This window comes from Phacochoerus africanus, chromosome 11 (assembly GCF_016906955.1).
Source record: "Phacochoerus africanus isolate WHEZ1 chromosome 11, ROS_Pafr_v1, whole genome shotgun sequence".
NCBI classification, from domain to species: domain Eukaryota; kingdom Metazoa; phylum Chordata; class Mammalia; order Artiodactyla; family Suidae; genus Phacochoerus; species Phacochoerus africanus.
Window position 1 is genome coordinate 77,634,627 of NC_062554.1, and position 14,633 is coordinate 77,649,259.

At 35.9% G+C, this 14,633-nt stretch overlaps 1 protein-coding gene across 3 annotated transcripts in view; it reads left to right on the forward strand.

Moving 5' to 3' along the window:
- The window catches only part of GLCCI1 (glucocorticoid induced 1), a 116,529-nt gene that overhangs the window by 89,553 nt on the left and 12,343 nt on the right, over positions 1-14,633 (forward strand). For all 3 annotated transcript variants that reach the window (XM_047754186.1, XM_047754187.1, XM_047754188.1), the window contains exons 5-6: positions 754-906; positions 5,593-5,803. In XM_047754186.1, the coding sequence (XP_047610142.1) occupies positions 754-906; positions 5,593-5,803 (364 nt within the window). The remainder of the gene's footprint in view (positions 1-753; positions 907-5,592; positions 5,804-14,633) is intronic.

A 14,633-nucleotide genomic window follows, 5' to 3' on the forward strand; every position in this document is an offset into this window, starting at 1 on the left:
GACATGGAAACAACCTAAATATCCATTGATAGATGAATGGGATTAAGATGTGGTATATATACACAATGGAATACTACTCATCCATAAAAAAGAACAAAATAATGCCATTTGCAACATGGATGGAACGAGAGACTCTCATACTAAGTGAAGTCAGAAACAGAAAGACAAATATCATATGATATCACTTATATGTGGAGTCTAAAATATGGCACAAATGACCTATCTATAAAACAGAAACAGATCATGGACTTGGCAGATTTGTGTTGCCAGGGGGGAGGAGAGAGAGAAAGAGATGGATGGGAAGTTTGGGGTTGGTAAATGCAGACTCTTTCATTTAGAATGAATTGGTGATGGGGTCCTGTTGTACAGCACAGGGAACTGAATCTAGTCTCTTGAGTAATTAGGAACCTGAAAAAAAATGGGCGTGTATGGGTGGCTGGGTCCCTTTGCTGTACAGAAGAAGGAACATTGAAGGAACATTGTAAAACAACTATACTTTAATAAAAATTTTAAAAGAAATTTGTTAAAGTATATATGTTATACAGTTATGCCTTTACGTTTACATAAAGGATTATTTTGACTCTTTACCTTTTACCTTCCTTACTTTGAAACCTAAATTGTTCTGTGTGTTCTGAATTTATATTGAATTTTAAATGTCAAAATAACTCTGCTCATTGAGTTTCTTTTTTTAAGATTTACCAAACTCTTTAGTTCTTGTTTTCTTTTGACACCACCTTATCTTCTGTTTCGTAGGCTACTGGATCAAGATCAGTCCCTATGCCACTGTCAAATGTCTCAGTGCCAAAATCATCTATTTCCCGTGTGCCCTGCAATGTAGAAGGAATAAGTCCTGAATTAGAAAAGGTATTCATTAAAGAAAATAATGGAAAGGAGGAAGTGTCCAAGGTAAGATCACATGGGATGTTTGAATCCCTTTTTTCTTTAATATTGTTAACTATCTCAAGAGTCTTTTGTTTTTGGTTAAAACTTTATTAGATAAGATTCACATACTGAACATATGATTTACCTACTTAAAGTGTACAAGTCAGTGGTTTTTAACATATTCACAGAGTTGTGTAACCATTACCACAATCAACTTTACAGCTTTTTCATCACCCTAAAAGGAAACTCTACCCTTTAGCAGTCGTCTCTTATTTTTTTCCAGTGCATCAGCCACTAATCCACTTTCTCTTTCTATGGATTGGATAGTTCCAGACATTTTATATAAATGCAGTCATGCAATATGTGGCCTTTGTTATAGACTTCTTTCACTTAGCATGTTTTTAAGTTTCACCTATGGCATGACACATATTAGTACTTCATTTCTTTTTATTGCCAAATAATAATCACATGGATTTTATTATCTAATCATTAATTGGTGGACATTTGTATTGTTTCTGCTTTTTGCTATTATGAGTAATGGTGCTGTGAAATTTATATACAAGTTGTTATATGAACATGATGTTTTCATTTCTTTTGGATACATACCTAGAAGTGGAATTGCTAGTATGGTAACTCTGTTTAACCTTTTGAAAAACTGCTGGACAATTTTCCAGAGTGTCTGCACTCTACCGTCTTATATCCCCACCAACAGTATATGAAGCCTCCAAGTCCTTCATCTTCACCAGCACTTGTAATTATCTCTCTTTTGATTATAGCCATTCTAGTAGGTATGAAGTGGTGTCGACTATCTGTATATCCTTCCTTGGAAAATTTTCTATTTAGATCCTTTGCCTATTTCAAAATATAGATCCTTTGTCTATTTCAAAATCAGGTCGTCTTTTTACTGTTTAAGGCTTTTTTCTTACTTGCTCGATAAAAGTCCCTTATTAGACTTATGATTTGAAAATATCTCCTGTTCTGTGGGTGGTCTTTTTACTTTTCATTTTCCTTTGGGTCATATCTAAGAATCAATTGCCTAATCTGAATTCATAATGATTTATTCTTGTGTTTTTGTCTGCAGATTTTATAGTTTTAGCTTTCTCATATATTTAGATCTTTAATTCACTTGAATTTATCAAAAATACTTTATAAATTACCTCTGTCCCAGAGAAGAGATTTGGACACTCCTGCAAGTAAACCTGTATTTAATACATTTTAAAGTATTACTCAGCAAAAGAAACCACCAGTTAGCCTTTGGCTTAATTATCTCTCTGATGGTTTTTTGGAAATAAAATATGACTTAATTTATGTCAAATGTATGTCTAAGTCCTTCAAATAACATGTCAGTTTTAAAACTGATGTACTGTGTGTTAATCTCAAAATTCACACAGTTCAGTTTTATGTTTATAAAATTAATCCTTTTTCCAACTCTCAATATTGCTTAGCAGATATGAGCATTAATCATAGTTTATTGTATATCCTTCTAAATATGTGTGTGTATGTATGCTAATATATATTGAATCACTGTATGAATGGACCATGAAGTCTGCTAATTATGGGCATTTAGATTGTTTTCAGTTGTCATCACAAGCAGAGCTTTAGGAAACAGTGTACTCTTGCAAACTGTTTCCTGGCAGTGAAATTGTTGGGTCAGAGCATTTGCACATTTAATATTTTGTTGAATATTGCTAAAATTACCATCCTAAGAGCTTGTGCCACGTTAGTCTCTCCAGAGTTAAATTTTCATATAATGGAGTTCTCATCATTGTGCAGCAGAAACAAATCTGACTAGGAACCATGAGGCTGCGGGTTCAATTCCTGGCCTTGCTTGGTGGGTTAAGAATCCAGCGTTGCTGTGAGCTGTGATGTAGGGTCACAGATGCGGCTCGGATCTGGCGTTGCTGTGGCTGTGGCATAGGCCAGCGGCTTTAGCTCCAATTAGACCCCTAGCTTGGAAACCTCCATATGCCATGGATGCAGCCCTAAAAAAGACAAAAAGACCAAAAAAAAAAAAAAATTTGATCCTATATTCATTAGGCCAAAAAAGAATCCTTTGGAAATTGTACTTTCTCTTAGCTTAGCTGTTTATACCATTAAAATGTTTCCTTGATACATTAAGTAGCATTTAAAAACAGTAATGTAAGGAAGTAAAATTGGTCTGACAGTTGAGGATGAGATAATCAGTCACATATTTGCTGATTCTTTAAGAACTGACAGGCACAACTGTACTAGAAGGTGAAACTTACTAGCATAGTTCTGCTTTTAAACAAGTCATATTCTAATTTCATAGTATCCATTTCAGAATTACTCTGGAGTAACCCCCCCCCACACACACACACACACAACTAAAGTAGTAATTTTTTTAGAAATTTTTAGATTTATGATTAAATGTCCCTCAGAGTTTTTTTAAATCAAAATGTTACCATCAATGAACCTGCCAGTAGCTTCATAAGTATATCGATGTTCTAAGCGCTTATATTTCCCATTGTTATTTTGTATAAATATGTAAACTTCCAAAATTTATTTATTTTTATTCTGGTTCTTCTGAACCCCCTCCCAAAAAAATGGAAGTTGGTTAAGGAAATTGATATATATTATCCAGTTATAGATTTGGAAATGAGAATACGGAAAGACTGTGTTTATATCAAATAGGACATGAATAAAAGATAACTCAAATTCTTTAAACTCCTTTAGTTACAAATTATTCTTTTACTGATTACCACAGTTGATACTTCTATTAAATTAACATTTTATTTGACTTAATTAACTAAGTTTTAAGAAAGACTTCTGTCATGAAACCTTCATATATTTTCTGAAATGAACTTTCTTTATGGGTTATTCTGAAAACCTGTCATATAATTTTGTTCATTCTTAGAATTGTTCATTCTAAGATTTAGTGCAGAGTTATTAAAATCTAAATTTAGCTAAGTAAAAAATTTAATAATAAAATAATTTTCTTAGCATTTGACCAAGTAAATTAAAATTCCTTTGGGAATATTTCTTTCCTGAATTGGAAGTTTTACCCATTTTTTTTTGGTCTTTTTTTCTTTTTGGCTTTTTAGGGCTGCACCTATGGCATATGGAAGTTCTCAGGCTAGTGGTTGAATCAGAGCTGAGGCTGCCGGCCTACACCATAGCTCAAGGCAATGCCGGATCCTTAATCCACTGAGCGAGGCCAGGGATTGAACCTGAATCCTCATGGATGCTAGTTGGGTTCATTTCTGCTGAGCCACAACGGGAACTGCAAAAGTTTTACTTCTTGGATATGTTGACATGATTAACTTATGTTCCATAACCGCATATTCCTTCACAGTAGTGTAGTCATTGTCAGGTTGTGAAGATTATATAGTTTTGATTTACCAGCTTTTGTGTAGATAAATGAAATTTTTAGTTTAGGTTTTGGCCTTCACTTACCTTGTTTATTATAGAAAAAATTGATACATTTAGAATCTTGCCTAATTTTATCTTACTTCATTTTCCCTCTGACTGTGTTTCTAAAAACTCTGAAATGACAAAGCTCGGAGTAAGAGCAGTAAATAGTGAAAATAAGTTGTAAATGAACTAAGAATATATTGGTTCTTTTTCCCAGCATTGCAGTCTTGTCTGTATAAAAACAAATATTTTAAATGATTAATATCCAGTTTTATTTGTTGACCATATTTCATTAGCATGCAGATGAGTAAGATCTCTCCTTATAGCAGAAGCAGGGTAAAGAGTTCACTGCAGCAGAAGCTCTGACGCCATTTAATTGACTGTGGTCACCAGGAGCTCTAAACTCTAGGTCCTTTATTGGTAAAGACATTGGACTACCATCTCCTCAGGTCCAAAATATATGATTCTATGGTTATAGTTTCATTTCTCCTTCTTATTTTTGCCACTCAGAACAATGCATTAGAACTAAGCAAAATTCATAGTAGTCCTACTCAGTTGGATATCAAATTGTAGAATTGTTCTCAGTTATGTTAATATCTTCCACTGAGGGAGAGTTCCTGTCATGGCTCAGTGGTTAATGAATCTGACTAGGAACCATGAGGTTGCAGGTTCAATCCCTGGCCTAGCTCAGTGGGTTAAGGATCTGGTGGTGCCGTGAGCTGTGGTGTAGGTTGCAGATGCAGCTTGGATCTGGCGTTTCTGTGGCTCTGGCCTAGACCAGTGGCTACAGCTCCAATTGGACCCCGAGCCTGGGAACCTCCATATGCCATGGATGCAGCCCTAGAAAAGAAAAAAGACAAAAAAAAAAAAATCCTCGACTGAGTACTAATAGAATGAAGCTCTTTATTAGAAATTTTGGGTAAGTTTCAAAATCTGTTCCTCGCTTGTAAAAAATTCAAATAAGAATGAACAAACAGAAATCCATAACTGTGAGTATGAGATTTCACTTTTCTTACTAGTAAGTCAAAGTGATTTCTTGAGCATTTTGATTAATTCATTCAGCAGATGTTTATTAAATGCCCACTGTGTGCCAGACATAGTGCTAGACATTAGGAATACAGTGGTAACAGAAGCCCTTGTCCTTGAGTATTAAGGAAGTGTTGACCTAATGGTAAGTGGCAGAAATTAAGATATAAGATCAGTATCTTTATTCTCTGAAGAATCAGTTATGGTGGCTATATTAGTGGAATATGAAATCAAAAGAAACGCCGCGTGCTCTCTATATGGATGGAGTGTGTGAACTGTCACTGACATGTGTAATGGTTGTTGCTCTTCCAGCCTTTGGATATCCCTGATGGTCGGAGAGCCCCACTCCCTGCTCACTACCGGAGCAGCAGCACTCGCAGCATTGACACACAGACCCCATCTGTGCAGGAGCGCAGCAGCAGCTGCAGCAGTCACTCACCCTGTGTCTCCCCCTTCTGCCCCCCGGAATCCCAGGATGGTAGCCCTTGCTCAACAGAAGATTTACTCTATGATCGTGATAAAGGTGAGAAGGAACTCTCCACCTAGAGGGTTTGTCATAGGGCCTTGCTCATGATTCTTTCTTTGTCTTAGACCATTACATCACCGTTTTTCTTTTGTTGAATGGTGGGATTGTAAAAGATTGCTTGATCTAGGTTTTTTTTGTTGTTCATTGGTTTCGCATACCCCTTCTTCGTGACGTTCACAAACATCTTCCATAAATGTGTCAGAGAAGCACAGCGCATGGTTCTAAGAGCTCATGAAAGCTATAAAGTGGATAAAGTGGAGTGGGTACAGCTTCACATAACACAGTTTTTTTCTCTTGGTATTGTCTGGAGTTAAGGATGCTTACGGTAGAGTTTATATTTCTTGTGCCTAAGGTTAGATTTTGTAATCAGACTGATTGGGGAGAAAGTAAATTTCTAAAAACTCTGTTGGAAGAATAGAGTTTAACAAGTACTTGTAGCACATCAGGGATTATATTATACTATGTAGGTAAATTATTAACTAACACCAATAAGAAGGCCGAACACTTGGGAGTTCTTATTGCCTGTCAGGCCCAAAGTATCTGCCTGTTTTCTTCTGTTCTCGTGTCAGGCACTTGGCTACCACTGTCCGCTCTCTTCTTTCAGTTTCTAACCAGACACAGAGGGCAGCAAAGACTACCAGCCTTCACCTTCCTAGCTACTTTCAAAGAAACACTGAACTTCCTTTGTAATGCACTTATAGCTTCTCATTGCAGAGGAACAGATCATAGGCAACAAAATTAAAAAATATGGATGGGTTCAATCCCTGACCCAGGAATTTCCACATACTATAGGCATGGCCAAAAAAAAAAGGAAAAGTTTATAGAATCTTATAGGAATTTTATGATCCTTTTCCTGATTTGACCCCACTCCCCTTAATTTGTTTTATTTTTATGTATTAACACATTTAAAGTGCCCAGATAATAAGTGCTCAGCCCCCCTGTATTTTTACACATGTATGCACTCATGAATCCACTTCCTGGATCAAGATATGGAACATGTTCAGCATCCTAGAAGGCTCCCTCAGCTCTCTTCCCAGATGGTATCCTTTCCCCTCCACCTGAAGTAACCTCTGTTCTGACTTCCAGCATCATAGTCTAGTTTTTCTCTGTTCTTGGATTCCATAGAAACAGAATGAGGCAGTGTGCATTCTTTTGGTCTGGCTTCTTTCATTCATCATTAAGCCTAACTCTCTGCTTAGATGTTAGATGAAAGCTACTTTGGACTTTGTCCTCTGCTTTTATTTCTGTGGGTAGCTCTCAACAATTCCCCCCTTTACTTTCACTCTTTCCTTATTCGAAGGTTGGTGAACCCTCTTCCTGGACCATTAAGGATGTATTGAAAGTGAGCCTTAGTTAGGCATCTCTGCTTTAAGTGGAACATCTCCATTTCGGAGACCATCAGACTAGGAAATTTTCATTTCACTGAGGCATCCTACCACAGCAAGCACCATTAATCACTTCCTCATAGTTTTACTATGAATATTTCAAAGAAAACACCTTGCTTCTAGTAGAAGTATTTGTCCTGAAGGTAAATGGAAATGCTAAATAATCGTAACTTGTTTTAGGCTTCACAGGTGGTAAATGATGAAACAGATCTTGTGTGATTGATTCCAAAACCCATATTTTTTGTTGCACCAATAGAAAGGATAAGTGCAGACCACTTTTGCTACTTATTCACACTTGTAGTTGGGTCAAAATGAAAAGTAAAGAAAATAGGGATGATAAGGTTAGACAGTTAATTCTGGAGCTTTGTTTTCTTCTAAGTTTAACTGTATGGATGATTAAGAGATGCTGAACTGAAAGGGAGGTGTATTGAGAAGATGATAGATAAGTTCTGTTATGGTAAACTGGTGGTAAGATTGCCTTCAGAGATTCTAAGACACTATTTGATGAGGCAGATAATATGTGGTTTCTCAAGTTCAGAAGAGGTACCACTTAGATCCTAAGGTTAGGATAGGATATGTTCTTTACTGTTCTTTTTCCCAAAGAGGTAGAATCTGCTTTATTATGAGAAGTTATATTCATGTCACACTCTGCAAGGTATTTTGCAGGAGACATTACATCAGTAGGTTAAGAGCTGCACTGACATTGGGACACAGGAATGGATTTGAGTCTCGTAAAGTTTTAGACAAGAAACTTGCTTTAATTTTAAAGGATTCAATAAGTGGTAGCTGCTCTTGTAAAATAATCATCATTATTATTACTTGTTAGCTCCCAGTGCCTTCAGGAAAAAGACAAACTATTTACTTTTCCTCTGCAACTTAACCAAAACCTCCCTCTCTGGCCTAATTTCTACTGATGACCTAAAAATCTAAATTCTTTTTTTAATAGCTTTATTAAGATATAATTGACAGATAACATTGTGTAACTTTAAGGTGTACAAGGTGCTGATTTGATCCACATGCATGTTGGGAAATATCACAATAAGGTTATTGTTGTGTGACCCTTCACCTTATATAATTACCATTTTCTTATGATGGTAAGCAGGTTAAAGCTCTCCTCTCATAGCAGCTGTCAAGTATACAACACAATATTAACTATAGTCATTGTGCCACACCTTAGATCCCCAGAACTTACTCATCTTATAACTAGAAGTCTGCACCCTCTGACCAGCACTTCCGCATTTCCCCCACCCCTCAGAGCCTAGAGGCCACTATCTTACACTCTGTTTCTATGAGTTCCATGTTTTTAAGATTGCATTTATAAATGAGTTTACACTTTTCTCTGACTTATTTCACTCAGCACAATGCTCTCAGGGTCTAACCATGTTGTTGCAAATGGCAGGATTTACTTCTTTTTGTGGCTGAATAATATCCCATTGTCTGTGTATATATAGTCTCTTTATCCATTCATCCATCCATGGACACTTAGCTTGTCTCCATATTTTGGCTGTTGTGAATAATACTTCAGTGAACTTAGAAGTGCAGTTATCTATAATCTGAATTCTGACTGCTTCTGAGATAAGTTAGACATTTTCCTAAGACTTTGCCCTTTTTTGGTGTATTTTTCTCTATGCCCTTTTATTCTTTTATACCAGATAGCTGCCTGCATAACACAAATATCTTGTCTTTCTTCTTTTCCTCTTTTTTTTTTTTTTAATGTAAAATGTGAACATTGGTCCAGGTCATCTCTAAGGCCAAGAGTTTTTTCCCAACAGTTAAATGTTTTTTTTCTTTGTAAAACAAGGTGATAATACTTGTTTTAATATCTCCTACCATTATTGGGATTAAATCAGGTATTAGATAAAAGTGCTTAGCACAATCCTTGTTACAGAGTAAACAATAAATGGCATGAGGTGTGACCGATACTGATTTTGATGAATATTTCTTTAGAAATTAAGGAGATCACAGAATCATGTAAGATACTTTTCTGTTTTCTACAAAACTACCTCAGGTTAAGAATTAAGACATGACATAGGTTTCTTAATATATATATATATATATATATACACACACCACATATAGCTCTGAGTTATTACTTTGTGACTAAGATCAGGTTTATGTTACTGCTCCCTGTAAAAATGTGTCACCTATTACACTGTGCAGTTGAAAGTTCTTAAATCAGCTATCATCTTTGTCAAGAGAAAATTCAAATAGCACCTGTATCTTTTATATATGTATGTGTATGTATACATAGATACATATATTTTAGGATTGGGAGTGGAGGCTTATGTATTTCAGCTGAGTTTATGCTTCTGGTGTATTTAAGAAATATCTGTTGAGCCTCTGCTATATGGCAGGCACTTTACTGGAGAGTGGAGAAATAGAGATGAATAGATAGCTGTCTTTAAGGAATTTATAGTCTAATAGGGAGTAATAGTAATATAAAAAAATAGTACACTATTATGCCAGTATGTTCAGAATACTAAAAGTGCAAAGAAGAGGGAGTTGTCAGGTTTATAATTTCTGAAACTTAGGTATTTAAGTCATTCAAACTATAGAATAATCTCTAACTCATTACTTCTCTAGGGACAGTCCAATATTTTCTAAGATACTAATTCTAGCTTCTAATTGACATTTTTTCCACAATAAAGCTTAATGGTTTCTCTATATTTATTTCCATTAAAGGAAAAAAAAAAAGAAAGCTATACATTTCTGAGATAAGGTAGACCTTTTCTTAAGACTTTGCCTTTTTTGGTATATTTTTCTCTAGGCATTATTAACTGTGAAAACAGAATTGATACTATAGTTTTGTAGTCAGCTAGGATTGATTTGGAGTACCTGCATATCCTGTAGTTTCTGTTGTAGAACAGCCAGGTCAGATCTCCTTAGATGCCTGGATTGGTGTGCACAGGAGGGGAGGGGGTGGCCCATAGGAATGTAAGCTCTGACGGGAGTGTGCCAGTGAGCTGATTATTTTTCTAGTATTCATCTGCTATATACTTATCTTTTTCCTGGCATTATTGTTTCTACTTATTCCTAACATCTGTTTTTCTCCGTGAAGCATGTATAATTTGAGATCTATAAAATAATTTATGTTGATTAACATCTTGGTTTTTCTTTGGCTATTTTGACTGCAATGCCAAGACAAAAATACTCTGACTTTTGAGAAAGGTCCAACCATTAAGAGACCGTTTTCAGGTTTAATTTTTTGGTTTTGATGGGGCCTGGGAGGCGGTTGTCGGATTTTTCCAGTGACCTAAAGACTGAAGGCATCTGATTACATGTGTGAAGTTGCCAGGCTAACTAACCTAATAACAAATCAAGTCCTGTATTTTGATCTATGTGGAGAATTCGGGGATCTGATCTTGAAATCTTCAGAATATACCCAGGATAGCCTAAATTCCTTTACATTCCCATGCCCAAAATGCAAGGGAGAAAAACCATCATTTGTATAATATAAATGGCAGTGTCAAGCATTAGTTCTCTTAGCAGCTTGATCAGTATTCCTTGATGGTAGCTAACTGGTGCTGGGCAAGCCACAAAATCTGGACTTCAGTCTGCCACTTATAGTTGAGCTTTGGCACAGTTCACATAGGCAGTTGTTATAAAATTCTGTAATTTTGCAAGATATTGTGGAAACATTGGTTATTCTAATCATGAAGTCAACTGAACCACTCTACTCAGGCCAACTACAAAGAGTTCTATTCCAAGAATACGTAAATTGGTTACTTGGAGCTTGGAACTTAAGTTTAGGATTTTCCCACAGGAACAATGTATATTATGTGGATAGAGTTTCCAAGGCCCAATTCATATAAGCCTCTTTAACCCATATTATGATTCAACTCATAAATATTTCTAAATTTGAGCATTAGGACTAAACAGCCCATAGACAGAGGAGAGGGAAAAAAAAAGTATTATCTTTTCATGGTCTAGGGCTGACCCTAGGCAGACTTGTAAATGAGACTCTTCTTGACTGAGGTCTTACTCCTTTCTATGTAATATTTTAAACTCTATTTGCATTTATCTGTAGGGCTCTATTTCTTGACATTCTTTGACCTTTTCCCTTATCATACTTTAACCCTCCATCTTCTAGATAGCCCAATCAGGCAAGATTTTGTGGTGCTTTTCGTTTTGTGGTTTATATTGTGAAAATAGGTATGTTGAATATACTTCTTTTAGCTGTCACACCTTAAAAATCACTGTTGTTGAGCTTGAATCTGTTTCTTGATCAAAAGATTCTCCCCACATGATTCTAGAATGCTTATTTTCCTAGAAGAACCTCTCGGTGTGAAATTATGAAGAGTATAGAAATATTATTCCAACAAAGAAGTTATTCCATAGGTTAAAAACTGAACTGTTTCAGAAATATGTCCCTAAGATCATCTTCCTGTTTTGCGTTTTCAAGATAATATCTAAAGTTACATGTATAACCGTTATCTAACGCATGTAAGAAAAATCCAGTAAGTGCATCTCCCCCGCCCCTGGTTTTGGAAAATGTTTATAATTGCACTAATGGAAGTTGCTGTGCTAGCTTTCTGTGGATGAGTTACTATTCTTAATTCAAAATTAATTAGTATGCAACTCAGTTCTAGCAGTTACATCCCAGAGTTAAGAGCAAAAGTAAACCAAAATTTATCAGAATACCTGCATATACGATTTCACTTAATCTCCTATTATCTATTTACAAGAATGTAGGCTCCACCAAGAATAGGTAACTTTATTTTGCTCATTGCTTTAGCCTCAGCAAATAGACAACACTATCTATCACATTAGCATAAAGAGTGCTTAGTGGAGATTTTTTGAGTATTCCTTCTTCACGGTATATCCACTTTTTTAAGAATGCATTTTTATAGCTGTGTTGAAAACGTTTGTGTCTTTTTCTTTAAAGTGTTAAGTTATATGTGTTAGCCTTTTAAGTGTTTGGGAAAATATGATGATCCTCCCTGCTATAGCCATCCCCCCAAAAAAAGACAATAAAGAGTAACCACTCTGAGATTTAACTTTGTTATGATAGGCCTCTGGTGAGAAGAAGCCATGAAGTTCATACTTCCTGTTAACATTAGGGGAAAGGAGGTAACTTCGCTAAAACCTATCTCTTCTCTGATCATGACTGGGGGAAAAGAGGGTATCAATTTGGCTAGAGGAAAGAGGGATATGTTGAATTTTTTTCTCCCTGTTATCTTTTATGTTCCTTTAAGAAGAAATATGGATACATAGAAGCCACTCTTTCCACTGTGTCTCCTGGTGAGACTAAGAGGTCAGGCTCAATGAAGTTGTTGGCTAAACTACAAGACTCCACTAGGTAGAAGCATGAATGTTAGATTGGAAGGAACTTGGTCATCTAGTCACCTCCTCCCATCTCTAATGAGGACACTAGAGTGGAGATAGATCAAAACTTAGTGAGGCAGACAGCATGATGGTAATGAACTCTGACTCTGGTACAGTTGGTTTGAATTGCTGCTCTGCCACTTACTATTTTGTCCTTGGGCAAGTTACTCAAGCTCTTTATACTTCAGTTTCCTCACCTGCAAATTAAAGAAAAGATGGTACCTGCCTCATAGGATTGTTATACTGATTAAATGTGTCCAGGTGACATTGCCTTTGCTATCGTGTATGAATAAGAGCATGGTCAGTATTTTAAGAATAAGGCTCATTTCTCTAAGGCTTAGAGAAATGAGGTTATCTTTCCTAAATTCTGTGGAATCCAGATGCCCACAAAGATATTCTGTAGGAACTTCATACTACTTCTTGCTGCCTTTGCAGGAGGAATAGCTGTTATACAAGCATTCAGCTATGAAAGAGCCTGGTGTGTGGAGAACAGCAAAAAAAACCTGTGTGGCTGGAGCATAGGAGAAATGGTAGGGAGTAGAAAGCAGTGAGAGTGGAGATGTAGGTAAAAAGGCCACTATTTCTTAAGGACCTTATAGCCTTGCTAAAAGAAATGAGCCAAGCAGAGATCTTTTGTCACTTAAAGGAGACGACCAGCTTTATCTTTAAGGATAAACAGAAATGGAGAGACAGCAGGAGGACAAGACAAGATATCCTGGTCCTGTGTTTCCAAACTTAGTTTATTACACACTTTTATCAGCAATTTTTAATCTGTACATGTAATACAGTATATTTCTAAGTTATATAAGTACATAATTCAATCCACAAATGATATGTGTCCTAATAAAGCTTACTTTCATATTTTTAGAGATAGAGAGTAAGTAGGTATAAATGTTTTCCTGTTTTCTTCCTGCATGTCAGCAGTTTGTTTAGTGTACCTCAGTTGGGAAACCACGGGCGTAGGGCTAAGATGAGGAGGTTGGCAAGAGCAAAGGAATTGAAAGAAATGAACTGAAGAAGGAATTAAGTAAATAGATAACAGTATTTGGTGGCTAATGAGATGTATAAGGTAAAGGATGAGTAAGATGAGGATAAAGGCAAAGTTCTAACAAAGTACTAGGTGGGGACATGTAGGAAATAATTACTAGTGAATATCAGTGAAGGAACAGGCTTTAAGGTGACTGTCATCTAAGTTTAAGATTGCATTTGGAGAGTTAAGAATCTGGCATTGTCACTGCAGTAGCTTAGGTCACTGCTGTGGCACAGGTTGGATCCCTGGCCCAAGAAATTCCAAATGCTGTGGGTGCAGCCAAAAAAAATTAAAGGATTTCACTTGGTTATCTGCCTGAAGATGTTATAATGCTATTTCCCTTTAGCAAGAATGGGGGTGGGGATACTGAGTTTTACCTAATACATAGCATTTTGCTTTACCTTCTTTTTCGCACATGGATAAATGCTCAGTAAATATTTAAGTGAGCATTTAAAATTATACTGACACTTTTAATAGAAGTTTTCATTTTCCCCCCATTAGAATACTTTAGGAGCAGTTTAATATAAACAGTGTACTTCAGGTTTTTTTAAAACTGATGTCCCTAGAAATTGATTCATTTAAAAAGCTCAAGAATGTAAAAACAAAGACTTCATCAGAATGATTTCGCTGAGATCCTTAATTACATTACATTTTAAGATATAAAATATTCTGGGTAATCCAAAATTTATTTTCAGTTTATTTTTCTCATTGTAATTTATAAGAGGCCTGATGTTAGTCTATATATTGGTTTGAAGACTGTCTTCAATAGAGTGATTTGCTTTCATTTTAAACTGCCATGTCAGAGGGTCAGACCCAGAGTGAGTGGTTCACATTCCCCTAAGAATCCAAGTGAGTGGTCAGCATGTCAATGACGCCAATTTTCAGATTTCGAGATAATAATAAGCAGTGTTGTTCTGCATATCAGGATCATGTTTGCAGAAAAAGCATTGTACTTATTGTGAGTACACAAAAACAAAGGAGCAACTATAATTTGCCTAATTTGTAAATCAATTTCAAATCAGTGAATACTTACAGAATAAGTGATTGAAATATAAAATACCTTCCACATATGGCAAATATTTAATTA